The 23100-nt window shown below is 62.3% G+C and overlaps 1 protein-coding gene across 3 annotated transcripts in view; it reads right to left on the bottom strand.

Annotated features, from left to right (window-relative positions):
* Positions 1–23100, bottom strand: part of IQSEC1 (IQ motif and Sec7 domain ArfGEF 1) — a 211252-nt gene that overhangs the window by 93632 nt on the left and 94520 nt on the right. The window contains exon 1 of one of the 3 annotated variants that reach the window (XM_024982731.2): positions 3850–4253. The exons of the other annotated variants lie outside the window; for them this stretch is intronic. Coding sequence (XP_024838499.1) covers positions 3850–3914 — 65 coding nt within the window. The 5' untranslated portion in view covers positions 3915–4253. Of the gene's footprint in view, positions 1–3849; positions 4254–23100 lie in introns of those variants that run through there. 3 annotated transcript variants of the gene reach the window in all.

Below are 23100 nucleotides of genomic sequence, written 5' to 3'. Positions count from 1 at the left end.
GGACGTTCGTGTAAGTGGAACCAGACGCTTGTGGCCTCGCGCGACCGGCCCCTGTCCCCCGTCTGCGATTCTCAAGGTTCGTCCGTGTCACAGCGTGTACCAGCGTGTCCTCCCTTTTTACGGCTGACGTTCCGCTGCAGGGACGGGCCTGCTCTTCAGCTGAAGGGCACCTGGGGAGGCCTCTCTGGACCACCAGGTCACGTGGCCCCTTCTGCCCGGCTGCTCCATCACTCCCCCCCGTCTCACCCTCTTCCCCGAGTCCCTGTCTGAAGACGTCTTCATCTGTTTATTTATTGTTCAGCTCCAGCCCCGTGAGACCCGGCCATCTGAGTCCTCACTGCTGGGGGCCCAGCGCACAGTAGGTGTTCTGGCTTTCCGCACCTGCTGGGGAGGCCTGTGCCCCCCTCTGCCACCTCCCCACTCAGCTCCCTGAGGGTGAGAGCTGCCCCACCAAGAAGGGCCCCCAGTGACCCCACAGGAAACTAACAACGGGAGATCCTCAGGGCCCTGGCACCTCCTCTGCCCTCGGCGGTGGTTGGGGGAGCAGACAGTGCCCCTCCCAGGGTAGACGCCAGGCACTGAGTAGGTCTTCAAGTCCTGCACAGAGACTCCGTGGGGGAAACGGGAAGGGGAGGGAAGATGGCGGGGCTGAGGCTCAGGGGCTCTGAAGCCTGAGGGTCTGCGTGAGCTCGGAGGGGCAGCTCAGATCTCCCGCCCCGGCTGCCCAGAGAAGGGGGGTCAGGAGGGGCTGGTGTGTAGGCTGCGAGCCCTTGCCCGTGAGGTGTCCACACAGGCCCCGCGCAGGGGCCTTGGACAGCTCACTGTCGGGGACGCTCCCTGGACGCCCCCGGGGCCCGGCTGCCAGCTGCGCCCCAGCACTCCATCCCAGATGCCGGGGGCGGGGTCTGCTCAGCCAGGCTCCTCACTGCCCCATCCTCAGCCTGCGCCCCAAAGGGGCTGCCCTGTTTTCCGCACCCCAACCGGCAGCTCCAACACCCCCCACCTCCACAGCAGCTCAAATGCCCCACCGGCTCCCCCAGGGCAGAAACCGATCTCTCGCTCCCCAAGTAATGCCAGATGCACAAGTGATTTTCCTGCCTGACCTGTGACACACACACGTGCGCGCGCGCACACACACCCACACACACACACCCCTACCCCGCCTGCAGGCCCACAGGCTCCGACCCATTTAATCTCAGAACAACCATAAGTCACTTACGCGATAGAACGGGCTGAGCTGCTTCCAGACTCTGCGGTGGCGGGGGGGTGGTGCCCCGAGTTACGAGCCTGGACTTCCCACACCGTGTCACCGGCCTCTGGTGCTGACGGGGACCCCCTCAGGATCGCCCCAAGAAGCCTGCCCTGCTGGAACCACCCCCCATCTAACAGGCGAGGAAACAGGCCAGAGACGCTCAGCAGCTGGCCGGCGGCTACGCATCTGACGCCCACCACCACGGGCCGGGGGGGCTCTGCACCCCGCTCCCCGGAGTTATGTCTGTCTCGCCCCGAGCCTGGGGGCCCCGCTCAGCGACCTCAGCCCGAGGCTCCGGGACCCTGCCTGCGGCCCCGAAGCGCTGGCGGGGGGCCAGGCCTGGCTGGGCAGCCTGCTCCCCACACACCTCGCGCTTCTCCAGATGTGAGCTGCCCAGCCAGGGCGACAGGCGCACGAGGCGCGGAATCTGAAGACGCAAGTGGGAAAGTATGCGCGTCCATCGCAGCACCGCAGTCTGTCCCTGTGGCCGCCGCCCACCCCGCCCGCCTGCTGATTCAGCTCTTCCCCCGCAGCCCGGGGGCTGGGATCCCCCCACCCCAGTGCGGGATGGCCCCCTCTGTCCGTCTGTCTATCTCGGGGAATGGTCTTGGCTCTCTTGGGGGCTCCCCAAACAAGTGGGGTGTGGGCCCAGAGACCAGAGCGCGTCTGCTGGAGCCTGAAGCCCCCCGTTGCCCCCCAGCCTCCAGGCCTATCCTCCCAAGTAACCACACAGCACCCTGTACGTACAGGCACTCAGTGGGGCTTTGGAGCAAACCCAGTGCCAACTGTGGTGCCCACACCCCGCTAGAGCTGGTCTTCTGTCACTGCCGGCCATCGCCACTATACGGCCAGCAGTGCCCACAAACACCAGGGGCACTGACCGAGCCCCCCAAGCCCCGGGTGGCTGTGCAATGACCCCTACCTGGAAGACGAGGGACTGAGGAGGGGCCGCTCCTCTCCAGGGGTGAGGCCCTGGCAGGCAGTACCCACCGCAAGGCCTGGGCCCACCGCATCCTGTAAACAAGCCCTGAGTTTTCCCAAGTGCCAGTCCCCAGAAACCACGGGAGAGAACAGGACATAGGAAAACCCCACTGTGGCCACAGGGAAGGGCGCGCAGGGACTCGCCCTCTGCCCGGCCCGGCCTCCAAGGTGCCCGCCCAGGGAGGTCTGTCCCAGGGGCTGAGGAGGCACAGGCAGCTGCTGACTCATACTGGGGGGAGCTTTCCTCGCTCTGCTCCCACAGCCAGCCGGCCTCCCCACCCAAGAGAAGTCTCAGCCCTCACTGTCTGCCCTCAGCCTGGCCCTGCAATGGCTCTCACCCTCCCGTCCACTCAGGGTGAAGCCCAGGGCTCCCACACACTCTCCCCTAGCAGCAGAGACAACCAAGGTCCTTGACACGCTGGCTTCTCACGATGAGAGAGACCGGGGAGGCTGGCTTTCCCTTTTCCCCTTGGCTGCTGGGAAGCTCAACCATTTTCATCTCCACAAAAGGACCCCAGGATCCTGCACATCTCTCTCCTGCTCTGCTTTTTTTTCCCCTGCCAAGTCATGATATCCTAAACTGTGATTTTCTTGATCCTGACATTTTATTGTTTATTTTATTGCAGGCATTTCATCTAAGTGGTCACGAGTATTTGGGGAAGGAAAGAAGGCAGGAAGAGAGGGAGGAAGCAAGGGAGAGTTTATATTGTTTACATGCCAGGTAATGAGGGTGGGAAGAAAGACGGAGGATCTTCCCACCCCTTATTCTTCCTAAAACCTCCCCTTACAGTAAAAAATATGCCCCAAGGTGTTATCCAAATAGGTGGGGTCTCAAAGTCTTGCCCAACCCCTATAGCCAAGGAGCCCAGCCTTGTCTGAGGTCACACGAGCTCCCTGGCTGCTCCAGCTCTGAGCCCCTTCAGCAGCTGTGGAGGCTGGAACCAAGCCCCGGGGGCGGGGTGGGGCCAGGACAGGCTGGGGAGGGGGGCGCCCACGCCCAGGGCCAGCTCTGCTGCACCGCAGTCTCCACCCCCATCACACCTGGTTCCGGGCACCCCGCAGCTGGCGGAGGGGGGAGTCAGCTTACCCCGTGCTGGCTGGGAGCCAAGCCCCGCCACTGCTCCCTCCCTCAGCCCTCCCGCTAAGCCTCTAGGATCTGCAGGTGGAAACCTTTGGCTGGAGAGGTGAGGCCTCGTCACCCACCAAGGCCAGTGAAACGGGGGCCTGGGGCCCGAGTGCAGGCTCAGCGCGGGGGCCCGCACGTGGCCCACGGGGGCAAACAGTCCTCCGCTGAGTGCTGAGCGCATCTCACCCGGGGAGACAGTCAAGGGGGCTTGGGGACAGGGCCCGGGTCCCCCACTGCGCCCAGCGTGCTGTGGCAAGTGCCCGCCGGGGAGGCTGCCAGCCACACCGAGCCTGCCTGGCATCCTGCAGGGCACCCGGGCACCCCAGAGCCCCAGAGGAGGGCGCCAGGGGACCCGTCCTGCCTCCAGCCCTCGGGCTGGGCTGCCCTGGACCTCCCGGAGCCAACAGAAGCGGGCCAGCCGGTGCCCACTCGCCCCCGCCCGCCGACCACGGCCGGGCTCAGCTGCGTCCACTTGCCCGTCCCCCGGTACCTGAGGGTCCTCACGGAGATGCAGTATTTCCACATGAGGCCCCACATGCCGCCACCGCCCTTCATGCCTGGCGAGTGGGGAGCGGGCAGCTGGGGCCCACCGCGCTGCCCTCCGGCCCCGGGCGGCTCCGGCCAGGGGGCTGGCTCTCAGGTCACTTTCTTCTCCATGGTGGGAGGGAGACAGAAAAGGCCCGGAGCGCGGGGAGGGGGCGGCCGTCTCGGACCCCCGCAGGTCCCAGCCTTCCGCCTTGCGCGGCTCCAGCCCCTCCCGGCCGAACGGGGCTCGCACACCCGACCCCGCGGCTCCGCCGGCACAACCTCGCTCTCCTCGCCTCCCGCCAGGAGCCGGCGGTGGCCCTGGGCCAGGGGAGCAGTGAGTCACTGGGCGGGCCGGGTGAGGGGCGTCCACCCAGGGCCCCGGGCTGGCCCTCGGTCCAGAGGCCGGCCTGGGACGGGGAGGGAGGCGGGCGGGAGGCGAGGGCGGTTCGCATCCTTCGTCAGCTCCCCAGAGGCCTCAACCCAACACCCGCCCGCCGCGGCCCTGCCCACCGCGGCCAGGATGAGGGGGCTGTCTGCCCCGGCTCCCAGAGGAAGCCTGGGTGGACGGGGAACAAAGACGTGGCTGGCCCGGGCGCGCAGCCGCCCCGGGGGTCTCCGTCTGGCCGGGGAGACGGGGTTGCCAGCCCCGGCCAGCCCACCCCTCGCCGTGAGATGACCCGGGGGTGCCTGGCCCCTCCTTGGCCTCAGTCCCCCAGCCAGCCCACCCCAGCCTCACGGAGCCCTGAGCACGGGTCCAGGACTCACTCACTCATTCTCCCATCTGCCTGACGGAGGCGATTTTATCACCAGCTCTCCTGGCCCCCGTGGGCCGGAGAAGGGACGCAGGGCGGGCTCCCCTCAGCCGCTGTGGGGTCTGGTCGGGTCCCAGCTGTTTCCGGAAGGGACCCCCGCTGGATGGAGTGCCCCGCCCTCGCCCCCTGCCAGCTGCTCCCAGGTCCAGCCCACAGCGGTCAGTGGGGGCTTCCCAGGCGAAGCCGTGACTCACGGCTTCTTCCCACCCACGGCCCCCAGGGAGCCCCCAAGAGCAGGTGGGCCCAGATCCCACACACAGCTGCTGCCTAGCAGCCGCCGGGGCTCCCATCTCCTCCTCAAGGGGCCCGAGGCTCAGGGAGGGCCTCACCTGCCCACAGAAGGTCAGGGAGGCTGGGGCCAGACCTGCCAGGGTCTCCGGGTCAAAGCCTTGTTCTGGGCCTGGCCCCCGCCTGCCCTGGCCCTGGCCTGTGCAGGATGGGGAATTTTGCTGCGGATTCCAGCCCGATTCCCACAGTGGGGACAGCAGCTGCATGCTCGTCTGGCCCCTACACAGGCAAAGAACTTTCTCTCCGAAAGGAAGCTGGGCTTCGACAGAGGCCACGGCCTCCTGCGGGCCTCAGAATCCAAATTCTCTCTCCTTGTTATCAGACACCACCACAGCAGGCCCCGACCTGCCCCAGGAGTCTTCCACGGCACTCTGAGGAAGTGGCGGCCCATTCTCTGCTTGAATGCCCTTGGATGCCCCCAGCGACAGGAACCTCACTACCTCTCAAAGTTGGGCATTCCAGCGCCCTAAGGAAACTCTCCCTTGGGGCGAGCCCCCCTGCTGCTTCCCACAGGAAGCAAGCTCTCCATTCAGGGGCTTATCTGGTCCATCCTACGGGTGGGAGTTTTCTCAACACCTGCTGTGGGCACGGCAGAGCCTGTTTACACATCTCGACCCACCCTTGTGCTCACAGATCCACCCATGAACCATCCACAGACCCATCCATCCATCCACACGGCCACACACCTCCCCCCACCTCTCTGCCAACCATCCATCCATCCATCACTGATCCCCTCAGTCACTACCGCCTCAGTTACCACCCCACCCCCGGCCTGGGCGTCCTGTGTCCCTGCAGGGTCAAGAGCTGTGAGAGGCGGCAGCAACGAGCTCCCCTCATCCTGAACCCTCCGCCCACCCTCCCGGTCAGCCCCTCGCTTCTCACTAGGTCCCCGGGTCTCCATGCTCGATGTGTCGCATCCTTGGCAACTTGGAGCCTCGTCTAGTCCTGCCCCGCACCGCTTGGGTGGCCCAGCAGGTCTGGGTCCCTGCGGCTCCTGGTCCCACGGTCCCAGGCTCTGGGTTCTTATGTCTCCTGGGTTCCCATGTCCCCCAGGTCCTGCTGCCCCAGCTCTGGTGCAGACCTCCAGACCACCAGCTGGAGGAGCATCTGTCTTGCGCCCCTCACACATGCGCCCTGTGCCAAGGACCCGTGGGGGGCCTTCCCCAGCTCCTCTCGTCCTGGAGGACACCCTGTCCCGAGGCGGGGCTTCCCTCCCTTGGCCTTACCGAGAGGAAACTGAGGCCAGGCTTTCTCAGCGCCCAGGGCATCACGTGCTTGGAGGTCTGCTCCTTGGCAAGGATGGGCTGGAGTGGCTGTCTGAGGGTGTGGGGGGAGCCCCTGGGGTGACCGCACCCGGTGGGCCAAGCCAGGAGCTGTCTCCCATGAGCCTCTTGACGACCTGCCTTTTGAAGCCCCGCAGCCCCAGTCCATGGCCACCACGGGGATCCAGCCTTGCACTCACCTGACCCTGGCCTTGGGCTGGCGGGGGTAGAGGCTGTCACACAGCAGAGTGCCCGGGGGGGCGCCTGGGGGTGCGGGGGCCGCCCCACCATCCCCACACTGCCCCATCCTGTCCTCTCTCACGCCGCCCCCATCCCCAAGGGGCGGGTGTCACTGCCCCCATTTTATGGATGAGGAAACTGAGACTCCATGTGCCCTGAGGTCTCCTGAATGTTTTCGGTGGCTTGTCCTCGAGTACAGGGGCCAGAGGCCTGGTCCATCCCTGACTCCCCTGTCCCCACACTCATCGTCTCTGAGTCTGTTTGCTCCTCTGCAAAACGGATCAGGCCTCCCTCCCCTCTGCGCTCTGATGGGGGATGAGCTGTGTGACCCTGGGCGCGGGACTCAGGCTCTCAGGGCCATCTCCTCTAGGACGGGGCGCGCGTGTCTTATCGAGAGCCCCTGGCACGCTGGGCAGTGTGGGTGCCCAGTGACTGCTGTCCCCCTCCCACCCCGTGGACCCGGGGCTGTGGGAGGTGAGGGAAGGGCATGGAAGCCTTCACGCCCTCCGCAGTCTCTCTCACCAGTGGCCTGGCCAAAGCCAGGCTCTGCGGAGAGCTGGCCGGCCGACCGCCCTCAGTCTGTGACTCAGCCCGCCCCCTGGGGGTGAGGTCACTGCCGCCCTGGTGGAGGGAAGGATGCATCTGTTCCTGGGAGATGCCGACGCCACAGGGAACTGGGCCTGCGGGGGTGTGTGCCCGCTTGTGGGAGGCAGCAGCTGGGTGGGGAGGGCAGTGTGCGAAGAGCAGGTCAGGAACAGGATGGGTGAGGGGCCCTTACCTCTGGGGCCCGAGGGAGGGTCTAGGAACCCCAGGCCAGCCTCAGGCCCAGTGGGCTTTGACCCCTCTACGGGCCTGGTGAGGAGCGCCTGTGCTCCTCAGGCTCCGAACACCCCAACTCCCACCCCTGTCTCATTCAGCAAACGGGTGCTCCACCTGCTCCCTGGCGGTGAGCTGGGGTGATCAGCCCCCCGCCCCGGCCGGGCCCCTGCACGGTCTCTCCAGCGCTCGCTTGGCCAGCCTTCCCCAGCCCCCCAGCATCTTTCCCAACACCCGGCTCCCGCCCCGCGGCTGACCTCGGCCAGGCGGGCAAGGCCTTCTCCCCCCGCCACCTCCACGGAGCTTCCTGGTGCCTGCGAGTGGCCCCCACTCCAGCCACACCCCCAGGCCCACCCACCCTGGGCTGGGAACTCTGCACCCTTGGGCTGCAGGCAGAGCCTCCACTCTGATCAGGGCCAGGGGCTGATTCCCCAGGGCCCTGTTTCCCGTGGGTGAGGACAGGGGGAAACCCCGGCAGGGGTTCACTGCCCCGTCTCTGCAGGCATGGGGCCTGGTGGGCACCTCTGCCCACAGCTCTCTCTTTCTGGATTCATGTAACGGCTCCCCCCACCACCTCGGGCCCAAGTAAGCGCCCCCCACCCCCCAACCACTGCCAGCACAGGGGCCAGGCTGCCCCCTGCAACCTCCCTGAACCCGGCCCCCAACTGCTCACGGCCCAGCACGCTGCAGCAACCCCAGCGAACCCCCTGTTTCTGCCAGGACTTGACATGCTGCCCTTCCAGGCGCAACTCACAGGCCACCGCCTCCAGGAAGCCAGTTATTTGTGTGTTTGCTCCATCCACGTGACACGCTTTCATCACCAGATGCCACGTGGGGACTTGGGGAGCCTCGCAGCGTGGCAGGCTCTCTGTGGGAGTGCCGACCAGCACCAAGGAAGAAAAAATTCAGATGCCTTCTGGCAGTGGCGGGGGCTGGCCGAAGAGGAATGACCGGCCCTGGCCCACCTCTCCCACTTCCATCCACCGTCCCGTGAGCCAGCTGCGGCCTCTCTCACCCTGCGGTCTGGTGTCTGTGGTCCCGAGTCTGCGGTCTCTGCTCAGAGAGCCCGCAGGGGCAGGGAGGACGTCCACGCGGCTCTGCGCTTCGCATATCACTGAGTCGGCCCCACGTCAACCACCCAAGTCGTGTCCTCACCTCGTCCGTTTCCTACAGACACATGAGGGTTCCAACACCTGGGCCGGACGACACCCAAGCCCCGTGCCGCCAGCCTGACCCACGGCTGGGCGCGCACAGGCTGAGAGCGAGGTGAGCACAGCCCCGCCTTCTGTCTCTGCAGCCTCTCCCAGCGAGGCCTGGAGCAGCGCCCCGCGTGCAGCGGGCTGAAAATCAAGCCACCTCCAGTCTCCTGACCGTCATGCACACCCCCAGCAGCGGTGCCCTGCAGGGAGGGAGCCCTGGATGCGCCTATTTCCCAGATGGGAAAGTGGAGGTCCAAGGCTGCTCCGTGGCCCGGGTCAACTGGGAACCTGAGTTCCGCCTTCTCCTCCTGGGCCCTGGGGGGTCGCTTGGGGGCAGCCAGAGAAGAACTTCACCAAGACCGTGGTTTTGGGTGGGGAAGGGCACGTAGGCCAGCATGCAAGCCCCGCCTGTGTGTGCAGGGCCTGGCCCTGCTTACCGCGCACACAGCAGGCTGGAGGGGATGAGTGCAGAGCCAGGAGACACTGCGGGGCCCAGGGGGCGGCTCCGGTTGCAGGAATGTGTGATAGATTCTACAGCCATTCATCCCCCAGAGCAGCAGGGACGGCTGCTGGTCAGATGTGGGGGGTGGGGGGCACAGGCCTGACGGGGGCTGAACCGCGGGCAGATTGACGTCCCGTCCACAGACAGTGGACGTGGGACAGCGCGGGGGAGCAGGCAGGGGCGACTGGTGGGACAGGGTGGGGAGGACCACACTCCGTCCAAAGGGAAAACTGTTGCTCTGTAGGAACGAGGGCTCTGGATTTTCACTAGTCAGAAATCCAGATTTTTTTCATAAAGACTCTTGGATTTTAGATGTTGCCAATAAGTTCAAATCTAAAAGGCCATGTGGGCTATTTCAGTGAAGTGAAGTGAAAGTCGCTCAGTTGTGTCCGACTCTCTGCAACCCCATGGACCATACAGTCCATGGGATTCTCCAGGCCAGAATACTGGAGTGGGTAGCCTCTCCCTTCTCCAGGGGATCTTCCCAACCAGGGATTGAACCCAGGTCTCCCGCACTGCAGGCAGATTCTTTACCAGCTGAGCCACCGGGGAAGCCCAGGCTCTTTCTGGGCACAGCAAATAAAGCGGAGCCGTGGCTGTCCGGCCCCGGGGCCCCTTGTACCCTTTGCTGCTTCTCCCCCGTCAAGATTCACTGAGCTGCCCCCTCCTCCAGGAAGCCGCCGTGAGTGGTCCAGCTCCAGCGAGGCGTGTGCCTCCTCACGGCACCACCACCACCAGACTAGCAGTGACCTGAGCGTGGGTGTGGGTTTGCTCGTCAACGTCTCGTGCCCCCGGCAGACACTCAGGCCAACAGGGAGCGTTAACGACAGGACACCTACTGAATGAACGAACTTCTCCCTCCCTCCGGCCTTTCGTTTTGCAAATAGGGACAGTAAGGCCCAGAGAAGGGAGGTGACCTGTCCACGGTGGGCTCTGGGGCTGCTGACGGTCCAGCCTTGTGTCAGCTGCCCCCAGGCCGGGCGAGCAGGAAGCATGGAGATGACTGTGCCATCTTACCAAGTTCCGCCGCCTGAGGGAAAAAACGGGGTCCCAGGCCGCTCCGGAGTGTCCAGGGAGCCCATTCCAAGGCGACGGGGGCCACCAACTGGGGTCAGGGCAGTGCCAGACCCCGAGGCCTGGACGTGGCTGCGGGTGCTCTGGCCATGGGCAGGGGGAGCCCCGAGGACAGGGCCTGATGCCGGCGGTCACTCGGACGACAGCCAGCCCCCCGGGGCTCTCTCCTGAGAGTCCCGACCCCGTTCCCCGGCGCGCTGGGAGGGCAGAAAATGCCAGGGACCCTCAGGGTGTGTGCCCAGCTCTGCCACACAGGGAACTCAGAAGACAGACAGGCTGGAGGCCCGGGCCCCAGTTCTGGGAGATGGAGAAGCCGAGTCTCAGGATGTGCAGCGGCCGGCTCAGGTCACGCGCAGGGGCGGTGGGTCTGGGCGCCTGGCTCTGAGTCCGGTGTTCTGTCCAGGCGGCTGAGCTACACTAGCCCTGGGGTCTCCACAGGCTACCCCGCACGCCCGCCCCCTGCCTCAGGGAGGGAAGCAGAAGGCAGCCTGGGGCAGGGTGCCGGCCGATGAGCCCCGCAGGCGGGCGAGCGAGGCTGCGTGAACACGCCCGCGGGTGGGCGAGGCTGTGTGCAGACTTGTGACGACACGGCCATGCTCCGCGGAGCTTCTAGTCTCGGCATGTCCCAGTCTCCATGAAGACCCGCCTCGCTCTCGTCCAGTATAACAACGCCGAGAGGTTACTGGACGCTCACTGGGGCCAGTGCCCCTACCAGGCATGAACTCATTTAACTCTTAGGTTCACCCTATGCCTGGGTGCGTGCTGAGTCAGTCGTGTCCAAGTCTTTTGCAACCCCACGGACTGTAGCCCGCTGGGCTCCTCTGTCCATGGGATTTCCCGGGCAAGAATACTGCAGTGTGTTGCTATTTCCTTCTCCAGGGGTTCTTCCCGACCCAGGGATGGAACTCGGGTCTCCTGCATTGCAGGAAGACTCTCCGGCAGAGTCACCGGGGAAACTTATCCTACGAGGCAGATTCTACTGTGACTTCATCTGCAGGGCGGGGAAGCCAAGGCACAGACAGGCTTGCAGACAGACAGGGCGACATAGACGGGAAACGGGAGCGCCCGGATTTGAACCAGCTCTGCCCGCAAGCACCCGTTACAACCACCGCGCGACACTGGGCTGGCACGGAAGTCCTTTCCAAGGTCTATCCTGAACCCTTTTCCCTGCAGGCTGTGCCCTTCCCCAGCTCCTTCTTAGGCAAAGGAGAAAAGCTGCACATTCAAGCCCCATTCGGTGCTGAAAAGGCCTTATTTAGCTGGCTCCCAGCTCCCTGGGTCCCGGCATGCAGGTCAAGTCAGGAACCCTTCCCTTAACTGTGTGTGTGTGTGTGTGTGTGTGTGTGTGTGCACGCACGCACATGTGTGCAGAGGCCTGGTGAGGACCGCTTCACCCCGGGCCAGGCCCTCACCTCCTCACCTGCTTCCCAACACCCAGACCTGTCTGGGCAGGGCCTGAACCTTCTCCGTCACCCGCCTCTAGTCACAAACAGTTCCCAAGGCCCTTACAGCGTTTTCATTGAATACTAGCTAATGTTTGCTTTTAAGATCAACTGGTTTAAAAAGCTGGACCCTATATTGGAAGGACGGTTGCTGAAGTTGAAGTTACAATGCTTTGGCCACCTGATGTGAAGAGCTGACTTATTGGAAAAGACTTTGATGCTGGGAAAGATTGAAGGCGGGAGGAGAAGGGGACGAGAGACGATGCGATGGCTGGATGGCATAACCGACTTGATGGATGTGAGTTTGAGTAAACTCCGGGAGTTGGTGATGGACAGGGAGGCCTGGCGTGCTGCATTCCACGGGGTCACGACTGAAGAACAACAACAGTCTGAAGAAGCTTCCAGGTCTAACTCCCAGTTAGTACAGGAGACAGAGGAACAGGTGAAAGGGGACGTGGGGCAGTGACCACAGGGCTCTGAGTGGGGGCGGGCGAGAGGCAAGCAGGCTGCCGTCTCTAACAAGCAACCCGCGGGCTGACGGAGGCCGGGCGCTTCCGGAGGGAGAGAGACTCGAGCGGCCCCTGCGGTGCGTGGGTCTCGACAGGCTCCCGATCTGAGCCAAGTGACGATAAAAAGACACTGCTGGAGATCACTTGGGAAAGCTGGACACGGCAACCAGCATGCGGCGGGCGGAAGGGAGCTGGCGGGATGGCGAGGCAGCAGTGTTTGGCGCAGGCCCGTGGCTCACGGGGGGCGGGCTTTGAACCTGCTTCCAACTAGGTTTAAGTCTGCAAGCATGAAAAGTCTGCGACGAGGACACAACACCAAGTGAAGAAGCTGGCGTTCGCCCCGAACACGAGTATTTTGAAAGGAAACTTTAGATCACCCCCCTACATGGAAAACTAGTATCACTCGCCGTGAGTAGAAGGCTGCCATGAAAACAAGACAGTGTGATCCAGTTTCAGGGAGATCCTGTGTCCTGCCAAGGCTGTCCGCTCACCCGCCCGGCCCTGTTCCAAGGAGCCTGGGAGAGAGCTGAATGCCCGCACGCTGGTCCCAGGCCCTCCTGCAGGCAGACACTGGGCCGCGGTGGGTGCGGGAGCCACGCTTCCTCACCTTCCCCTTTTTCTCCACCGGGGGGAGTGGCAGCAGGCATGGGGGCGGGCACAGAGGGGCTCGGCCGGGACATGGCCGTGGGGGCAGTGAGGGCCGCCCTGCGTCACGCGATCCGCAGCCTCAGCGCCCGGCAGAGAAGAGGAAGCCAAGGCCCAGGTGGGGTGGCCGCCGCCCAAGGTCATGCGGAACGTCTTGAGTGGGGGAACCGGGAGTGACAAGACTCCAGGATTTCTGACCTACAACCCATGATCGTCCAATCTTCCCTTGTTTACAGGTGTTTATTGAGCACCGACTGTATGCAAGGCACTGGGGACGTGGTGCAGGGGTGAACAAGACAAAGTCCCGCAGAGCTGACCCTTGGAGGCGGGGTCCAGAGGGCGAACGCTCAGCCAGCGAAGGGGTCATTTCCAGCGCCGGTGAGGCCGCTGAGGAAACCAAGCGGCAGGGCACTGGGAGGCGGGGCTGCGCTGGGCCAGGAGCTGGAGGACTTCCCGGGGGAGGTGTCCCTCAGGCTGCGATCTGAAGCACCAGGAGGAGGCAGGGGCCCAGGAGCGGCGAGGGCCTCAGCGACCCCTGACGCTGCTTTTTTCTTTCCCCCCACTTTGTATTCTGAGTTAATTTCAGACTTGAAGTTGCAAGACGAGTGTCCTGCACGCCCTTCATGCAGACTCCCCACGTTAAGACTGTGTCCTGTCTACTATCGTACTCCTCGCGGTACCTGTGCGCGTGCACACACACGCACACACGCTTACAGTCAGAGCTGCCTGAGAGGAAGCTGCCCCCTCGAGTCCTTGCTACGCCGCGTCTTCCCTGAAAACAAGGATGCTCCCCGACATAACCAAAGTACAGTCCAGCGTCAGTTCAACACTAACACCTAATCCTTAGATCTTACTCCGAGTCGCCAGCGGTCCCTGATCTTAAGCTCCTCTCAGACACACAGAGGGCACCGTGTTTCCCAGACGACCTTCGAGGGGAGACCTGTCTGGCCCTTTGCGGCCGGACCATGCAGCCCTTGGATTGGCCCGCTCAGGGCGTGCGCGTTGGATCCTGAATGAAGCCAACAGGAAACGAGCACCTTACATACACCAAAACAGCCTCCCTGTTTTAGACCCAAGGGGAGAAGCAAATAACACTTTACATGGAAAAGATGATTATAAGACAGCTCATGCTGCCATCAGCCCGCATAACTCACCCTGCAGGGCACACGGCACAGCCCCTTGGAAAAGGCTGCATAGCAACGCAGGGTCGTGAAACCAACGCCAGCCCGTCTTGACGTGCAATTCTGACGTTTTGTTTACCTGTGTGCTGCGTTTCTTTGCTGTCCATTTACATTTCACACCCGAGCCAACGGCTCACTGGCCTCGCCCAGGTCCCAGCCCTGCGCACCACACGCCACACACACGGGCTCTGCTGCTGGGCACGCGTTCTGTGCCCAACAAGACACGGTACACCTGAGACTGGGTCCTTGTACCCGCTGCACGGATGAAGAAGGGGAGGCCCTAGGGAAGTCGGCTAGGGCTGCAATCACAGACGCCCCAGGCCGGGGGCTCACACGACAGATCTCATCGCCTCCCGGTCCCAGCGGCCAGGGCTCTGCGGCCAAGGTGCCGGCAAGGCTGGCTTTTCCCGAGGGCGCCATCCTCGGCCTGCACACGGCCCCCTTCTCAGCGCATCCCAGGAGGTGCACTAGTCAGGGTTCTTGAGAGAAGGAGAGCCATCAGGGTGTGTGTGCATACGCAACGTGTATATTTATTATCCACACACACATACGTAAACACGTAATACATTTATCTATTACAGGGAGAACTGGCCCCCACTGCTGTGGAGGCTGACCAGCCAGAAGATCTGCAGTTGGAGAGGTGGAGACTTGGAACTTCAGAACTGCCAGGAAAGCTGATAGAATGCTTTCGGTCCCGATGCTGGGAGGCTTGACATCCAGGAAGAGCCCAAGCTTCCGTGTGAGTCCCCGATGCAGGAAAACACGGTGTCCCAGCTCGAGGGCCACCAGGCAGGCGTCATAGTTCACGCTCACGCAGGTCTTCGGTCTTGTTCGGGCTTTCGGCGGATTGGACGGGGCCCACCACGTCGGGGAGGGCAGTCTGTTTTGCTCTACTGAATTCAGTGTTAATCTGATCCAGAAACACCCTCACAGACACACCCAGAATAACGCTGAGCCAAATATCTGGGCACCCCACGGCCAGGAAAGCTGACGCATGAAATTAACTATCAGACCCGGGCGTCTTTGTGTGTCTGTGTGAGTCCTGATCTCCGCCTCCCACAGGGACAGCCGTCCCACTGGAGAAGGGTCATCCTAGTGACCTTATGTCACCTGAATTGCCTCTTTAGAGGCCCCATCTAAAAACACAGGCACACTCAGAGACACGGGGTTAGAGCTTCACTACTGACCTTGCCCGTAGCAGGCCCTGACAGGACAAGGGTCTCAGCTCAGAAGCACGTGGGCCCAGTTCTCCCCTCCTCTGAGTCGCCTGGGCTCCTGGAGCCCCTCGGGCAGGCTGACCCATCCATCAGTGGCCGCCAAGGCCCGGCTGAGGTGCAGACCGCGGCTCAGTACAGATTAATCTCACGTGCTAAGTCCAGGAGCCACGCTGGAGGCAGGCGGTGTCTGTCAGGACAGCCCAGTGGGTCTTGTCGCAGCAGCAACACTCCCCTAAGTAATCTGTGTGACTCTAACACCCGTCTCCCCCAGCCTCCGGCCGCCAGCGGGGCCTCACTAAGGCCACCAGTGGGGAGAAGAGGCCATTCGAACGCCAGGAGCCCCGGAGCCCACGACCCTGCAGCGTCTGCCTTTTCTCTGAGGCTGTGTCTTTGTTTTTGGTTGCACTGGCCGTTTGCCGCTGCACGCGGGCTTTCTTGAGTTGCGGCGAGGGGGGCTACTCTCCGGCTGCGGTGGGTGGTTTCTCGTTGGTGTGGCTTCTCTTGTTGCGGGGCACAGCTCCAGGGTTTGCCGGCCTCAGCAGCTGTGGTGCGCGGGCTTAGCTGCTCTGCGGCAAGGGGGATCTTCCTGGAGCAGGGTTTGAACCTGTGTCCCCTGCATGGGCAGGTGGATCCTTAACCACTGGACCAGCAGGGACGCCCTGCAGCGAGGGTCTGCTTTAAACGCCCTCTGGATGTGCCCAGCAAGGACACGCTGGCGTCCATCCAACAACACTCATTCTTCTCTCGAGCCTTGGGCCGGGTTCAGCTCTGGCTGCTGGATTCTTGAATCTGTGCCTATTATTCAGCCAGGGACAGGCTTCTCAAGGCCTCCGGTGATGGGGACAAAGTGAGCCTTTGGTGTTTCTCGCTCCTGCCTCTCACCGGTCTGGCAGAAGCACCTAGGTGGGGTGTGGGGGGTGCAGGGGGTGGGGAGTGGGCACACTCGCACCCGCCTGGCACACACACCCGCTCCTGCTGCCCGTCCGTGTCCCCTGGGGACTGCCTCTCTGCACAGGGTGCGTTGCAACTCTGGCCTCAGGGGACCTCTGCGGCTCACCAGCAAAGCCTCCACAGGATCAACGCTCATGCTCCGACATCCTCACTTCTGCTCCGTGCCTGTTCTGCTGAGAGCCTCACCTCCCCTGAGGAGGTGGGAAAACCCTCTTCAGCCCTCAAGGCCCGTGTCTGCTCTTACAGGTTTTCCCAGATGAAATAACCGCTCCCTCTCCTGAGTCACGTCCACGCTTTCTCTGAACTTACTTCATGAATAAAAAAATAAATACATAAAAAGAAAACCCACTATTTGCTGAGAGCCAACTGTGTCCCGGGCGCCCTCATGCCCATTAGGTCCTCTTCCTAAGTCCATTTCAGCTCAGAGAGCAGAGGTGATGATTGGGAATCATGGTGTTCCGAGACGCTCACAATTGTGAACAGAATGCAGGCAAGCCAAGGGACTTCTGAGGCCTGATCATAAAAGTCAGCACCTTCTACTTGGCTCTGTCTGCCCCCACTCCCTTTTCCCTGGGGCACTTGCTCTGGTGCGCCCAAGAATTGATGCTTTCAAACTGTGTGCTGCTGAAGGAGACTCGTGAGAGTCCCCTGGACTGTAAGGAGATTCAACCAGTCCATCCTAAAGGAAAGCAGTCCTGAATATTCACTGGAAGGACTGATGCTGAAGCTGAAGCTCCAGTACTTTGGTCACCTGATGGGAAGAACCAACTCATTTGAAAAGACCCTGATGCTGGGAAAGATTGAAGGCAGGAGGAGAAGGGGACAACAGAGGATGAGATGGTTGGATGACATCATCGACTCGATGGACATGAGTTTCAGCAAACTCAGGGAGCTAGTGAAGGACAGGGAGGCCTGGCGTGCTGCAGTCCACGGGGCCGCAAATAGTCGGACACGACTGAGCGACTGAACAACAACTCCCCTCTTCTCCCGACACTTGGTCTGGGAACCCCGCCACCGAGCTGTGGGGAAGCCCAGGCCACATGGGGAGGCCCCATCTAAGTGCCCAGCTCTCAGTCTGCAGCAGCTGCGAGGTGAGTGGGTGAGGACCCTGAGGATCCAGCCCCTCGTCTTCAAGGAGCCCCGTCTGACGTCAAGCAGGAGACCAGATGGGAAAATGCACACTGGCCCTGAGGGAAGGAAGCCGTGGCGAGTGGGGGTGGTCTGTGACAGCCATGGTAGGAGGAGCGGCCACACAGGGTCAAGATGGGCTGCCCGGGGTGACCACGGGTGTGGCTGCCGCTGCGCGGAGCTGGTCACGTGGACTGCAACAACCACACCCCTTCTCCATCACCTTAAGAGGGTCACTTGCCCTCTCGGGGCCGCCGTTTCCTGGACTGAAACATGACGAAAAACAGGTTCTGTTCCGCGAGGTTGCCGCGAAGATTCCTGGAGGCACCACGCAGGTGGCATCCAGCCCCTAAACAAGCAGCCAAGGAAGTGACAGTAATGATGAGCGAAGGCCTGGCCGGATCGGACCCCCAGCCCGCCAGACGGCAGAGCCCACACTGCCCTCCAGTCGCAAAGGCTTGGGTGCTGAACCAGCTTCCCGGGTTGGGAGCTTGGAGCCGCCAGGTTGCGGCGTTCACGGCCTGCGGCCGCGGGTGGGGACCTCTCTCCAGAGTCAGTGTCTTCACAGTGCTTTTCCATACACCTGGCCTCCATCACATCTGGCACAAGGGGATGGTAAACCTGCCCATCGGGCAGCAGGTCTAACTGGAGTTAGTCCTACATCTGAAAGCCAGTGGTGGCATCAGCGTGCGCTCGGAGGGAAGGCTCCGAAGTCAGGTTGTGGGGAGAGGAAACCCACACGTGTCGCCGCCCTTGAAAGTCCCTAACCTCGGAGGGCCTGGGACTACAGAGACCGAGGGAACAGCCGCGTGTGTCTCAGCTTCTGCTCCAGGATACCTGATGCTGCGCGGAGCTGGGGTGGAGGCCCACACCACTCACAGTCTCCTTCTCTCCTTTAATTATGAAAAACATCAGCCGGCTTTCGACATCAAGGGTAGATCAGGATGTAGAGGCTCAGGCCTTCACCGCCCGCTGTTGAGGATACGCCCTGCGACACCGCCTTGGGAGAGCAACTCTGCAAAGCCCGGCAGAGCTGAAGAGACTCATGCACCGCCCCGGGGACAAACCCTACACACTCACACATGTGTGCAAGGACCCTACACACTCACACACGTGTGCAAGGAGAGTGTGCAGGAACACGTACTGCAGCCCTGCCTGGGGCATCAGCAGTGAGAAACCACCAAACTCCATATCAACTGCAGGACAATGGACCGCATGCTCCACACCAGCGAACATAAACGTGAGGGCTGTACACGGCCGCGCGGTGACTCTCACCAGTGACGAGCGGAGCGAAAAGAGCAAAATGCGTCTCAAACATACCTGCACGACGTTCACAGCGGCATCACTCAGAGCAGCCACAGGGTGGAAGCAACATGAGCCCATCAACAGATGAAGAGACAAACCAAACGTGATGTATGCAGACAGTGGAATATTACACAGCCTTGAAAAGAAAGCAAATTCTGACACAAGCTACGGTAGGGATGAACCTTGAGGACATTGAGCCACGTGAAACAAGCCAGCCACGAAAGGCCAGATCCTGAATGACTCCACTCAGATGAGGTCCTGCTGCTGAGGAGTGCCCAGTCGTGGCCAACTCTTTGCAACCACATGGTTGCATGGTAGCCGGCCAGGCTCCTCTGTCCATGGAAGTCTTCCAGGCAAGAATACTGGAGTGGGTTGCCATTTCCTACTCCAAGGGCTCTTCGCGGCCCAGGGATCAAACCCTGTCTCTTCTCTCTCCCGCACTGGCAGGCGGGTTCTTTACCACTAGCATAATCTGGGAAGCCCATGAGGCCCTGAAAGGAGTCAAAGCCGTACAGACAGGAGGGTCAGGGGCGCTCAGGGTTTGGGGAGGGGGCGGGGAGTTAGCGTTTCCTGGGGACCACATTTCAGTTTGGGAAGAAGTCCTGGCGATGGCGTGGTGAGGGTTACAATAACTGTGAATGGGCTTAATGCCACTGAACAGGACACAGCAAAACGTGGAAGACGGTGAATTTTACGTTATGCGTATTTCACTACAATTAAAAAGCTAGAAACAGTAAGTTGCAGATTACGACATCATGCATGTAAACTTGCAGAGCTTGTAGAACGATGCTCTGTGTTAGCAAAAGTATAAAAATGTGAGTGTGCCTGGCGTGCTGCAGTCCACGCGGTTGCAAAGAGTCGGACACGACTGAGCGACTGAAATTAACTGAAATAAACACACCAAACGGGCAAGGGAGGGGCTGCTGCTGAGGCTTAGCTCTGGGGAATCGGGGCGGGATTTGAGGGGGTGCAAAGGGCCTCCCACCACATCCAAACAGGTAATTTCTAAAGCCAGGTGGTGGGTACACTACTCTACGCGTCTCGTTTTTCTGCCCACCCGACTGTCCCACTGCCAAGAGTCCTCTGAGGTCCGCCAGGCCCTGGGGCCTGTGGACAGGGCCCCGTGCCTCTCACGATGGCCTCTGAGTCACAGCTAGGGGCCCTGCAGGATGGTCATCGCCCAGGCAGAAGGCACAGGTGCCGAGAACGCTCTGCTGTGCTTTCTCGCTGGAATGAGAATCTCCGCTCTGCCGCAGCCCCAGCCTCTGGCAGGGCTCCAGGATTATTTTACATGAATTTAAGATCACTAATGAAGAATAATTAACAGCTTCAAGGGAGCCTGGCACACCCGGTGTTTAGAAGTGGTTAATTATGCATTGTCTGCAAAACAGCCTTTTCATACTCCACAGTTTTGGGTCGCTGTTTTAAACACCGGGATATGGCACCAGGAAAAACGCCAAGAGGCTCCGTGCGCCAAGTTCCTGGGGTTGGCTCTGTTTGGGCAGGGACGACCATGGCTCCCGAAGCCCCCTAAGTGAGGCATCTTAAGTGCTCCCCTGGCACTGGCCCTGCCAATCCCCCAGGAGCCATGGCAGGTGGGCGAGCCCCTCCCCCACCCTTGGGGAGCAGTGAGCACCCCGCCAGGACGCGGTCTGGCCACGAAGACTCTCGTCCCTGACTGATGGGTCACCATTATTTATGGACATGAACCGGTGGAGAGAGGACCGGCCCCGGCCTGAGCATCTCCTTGGCTGGCTGCGTGCAGCCTGTGAAGTCCCTCGGGCCCGAGACGGGCCGTATGACTCTGGGCCTGCGACTTCTGCCCCGAGTCTCGATTTCTTCACCTGGAGAATGGGACAATGGCATCCTCCCCTTCTCGGGGTTGCTGGGCTTAGAACTATGCCTCCCGTGCAGTAGGCATGCCATGAGTCTCAGATCGTGGCCCAGCCTGCCTGCCTTTCTAGCCGCATCGCCCGACCTCCCTGCTGATGCCAGGCCCTGACCATTTCTTAACCACGCCAGGCTGCGTCCCACCTCCACATGGCTGCTCGCGCTGTGCTCTCCACCTACTGCGCCCTCCCCTGTCTTGAAAAATCCCGCTCCTACGTTCAGACCCAGCTCAGATGACACCTCCTGTGGGAAGCCTTCCTGGATGTCTCCATCATGCTGTGGGTATTTTTGTGCTCCCGCTATTTATCCCCTTCCTTAACCATCATGGCTTGTGAGTGGGTCTCTTTCTCCTTGCAGGCTGGGAGCTCCTTGAGGACGATGTCCTGTTTGTCTTTGCGCCTCGAGAAGACGGCACCTGCTCTAAGACCCTCCCATGGTGTGCGGGGCCAAGAGGGCTCTCAGTGGTTGGCCCTGGAGGCCGAGCCGGGCCTCTCACGGGGACCACGTGACTCCCAGGGGTGCCTCTCACAAGCGTACGACTCCACCCTCAGCGCCTTCCTGGGCTCCCCACTGCGCAGAGCGGGAGGCCCAGCCCCGGGCCTGGACTTGGGTCCCTGGCGCCCCTCTCAGCTCCATGGCTTCTCGCTGCCCCCCACAAAGACCCCTGCCCCCTGGAAGCCCCTGGGGTTTCCCACGAGCCTTTCCCTCTGCCCAGAACACCCGTCCGCCCCTCTGGGCCCGGCCAACTCCCACAGACACGTCACCGTCTGCTCAGCCGTCACCTCCTCCATGCAGCCCCACACCCAGATCCAGTCCTCCCACGGTGTCTGCCTGACCCCGGTGGGGTGGGGCCGGGATCCATCATCCCTCCCGACCCAGGACCTTGGCACCCTCCTCGTCGGAGCTGCAGAGCACTTGAGACAGAGTCCACCTTGGAACAGAGAGGCCTGGGTCCAAACCCTGTGGTCACACTTACCTGGCTGCCTGCCCTCGGGTCTCAGCTGCTCAAAGGGGAGCTTCAGGACCCCTGTTGTAGTGGGGAGGAAGACTGACCACAGCTTGAAGTGCAGCCTTGCAGACACCTAATCACTAACAGCTGGAATGTTCCAGGAGCCCCAGGCCCCTAAGAACAAGCTCCCCGGCTTGCGGGAAGGGTGGGCCCACCTGCACATGTGGAGGATGCACAGGTCAGACGCACGGCGGGCCGCCCTCCCTGGCACCCACCCAACAGCAGGGACCTCCTTTCTGAGGCTGCTGTGAGACCCTCAGACCCGCCGCCTTCGCAGAAAGCCCTGGGAGAGAGAAGAAAGGCTCCCACACTTTCCCAGAACTGCTCGCATGCCAATAGCTGAGTGTGAAATCAGGAGAAACGAATTCCCTCAGAAGGGCTGGCGCTCTCCCTCTGTCCCCCGCGGGGCCCTCTGGCCTGGGACTGGCCTTCCTCAGCCAGTGTGTGTGTGTGGGTGCGACGCACCCGCAGAGGCTCATGTCTGCACCCCTGCCGCCTAAGGGAGCTGTCCCCAAATGCCACCCCCGTCACCAGGTCCAAACCCCTACAGGTGGGGCCTACTGAGGCTCAGAGAGGGAAAGCCGTCTGCCCAAAGTCACACAGCGAGTGGGAGGAGGGGGTCTGAACTTGAACTCCAGGGTCTTCTGACTACTTCCAGACCAGGGATCCCCACCCCGCAGTGTGCTTCCCCACTCCCCAAATAAGTCTCAGAACTCTGCTCGGGATGCAGCCGTCACACTCCAGAGTCACATGGGGGATCGGCAAGGTCAGAGGAAGTGGACAGCGGCTTGGCTGGGCCAGCTTAGGGACGGCCCTAGGGTGGGATCGGACGGCTCCAGACCTGTTCCAGCAGCAAGAACAATGACGCTCAGCTCGCAACCACAGAGCCTCCGGGGTGACCCCTCCTCTGCAGAAATCCTACCAGTTTCAGGGCTGGAGGGGGAGGGGAGCACAGTCAAGCCAAGTTGGCCCGTGGTCCTCAGAGGTCCTCAGCAAATGCCCGTGGGGGCCGGCCCTGGGACAGGGAGGCCCCGCAGCTGTCCACGGGGGCCCACAGTCCTGCCAGCTGCGCTGCCCCGTGGCAGAGGCCCTCCTGGGCACCTACCTTTTATAGACTCCGTGCAGAGGCTGCAGGCACAGAAACTGCCAGTAATCCAGGCAAAAGGCCTTGAACTTGAGCATTTTCGCCTTCCGATCGCCGGGACTTACAGGAAGGCTGACGGAGCTGCAGGACTGGCCGCCCGGCTCCCCGCGGCCGCCTGGGGCCCGCTCACAGGGCCCGGCCCGCCAGCCTCCGATACAAAGAGCGGAGCACACAAAAGCCCAGGCACTCCTCCACGGGGCTCGCCCAGCCAGACTCAGGCTGCCGCGGCCGCTGGGGGCTGTTGCTCCTCGGGGCTCCCCCAGGGGTCCTCAGGCAGAACGAGGGCAGCCCTGGCTGTGCTGAGTCGTGGGGGGCCCCCGGCCCATCATCCTGGGGGCCCCGAGGCCCAGGGCTCTTGACAGCCGCTCCGTAAGCTCCTTCCAGCCGGGTCCCCGGCTCCCAGTGGCCGCGTCGGCACCTGGAAGGGCAGTAGCCCTGCCGCCTGCCTGGCCCGGAGTGGCCGAGAACGGGAGGACCAGGGAGGTATGGGGGGGCTGCAGGTGGGCGGGGGCAGATGAGAAGCGCCAGGCTCCGTGGCAGGTCAGTAACGTCCGGCGGAATCCCCCGTGAGCGGAAACTCACCACGTCGCCACATGGTG

Source organism: Bos taurus, chromosome 22 (assembly GCF_002263795.3).
Source record: "Bos taurus isolate L1 Dominette 01449 registration number 42190680 breed Hereford chromosome 22, ARS-UCD2.0, whole genome shotgun sequence".
Taxonomy (NCBI): domain Eukaryota; kingdom Metazoa; phylum Chordata; class Mammalia; order Artiodactyla; family Bovidae; genus Bos; species Bos taurus.
The sequence above is the reverse complement of the archived record's forward strand: the minus strand, read 5'-3'. Positions and strand labels throughout refer to the sequence as shown.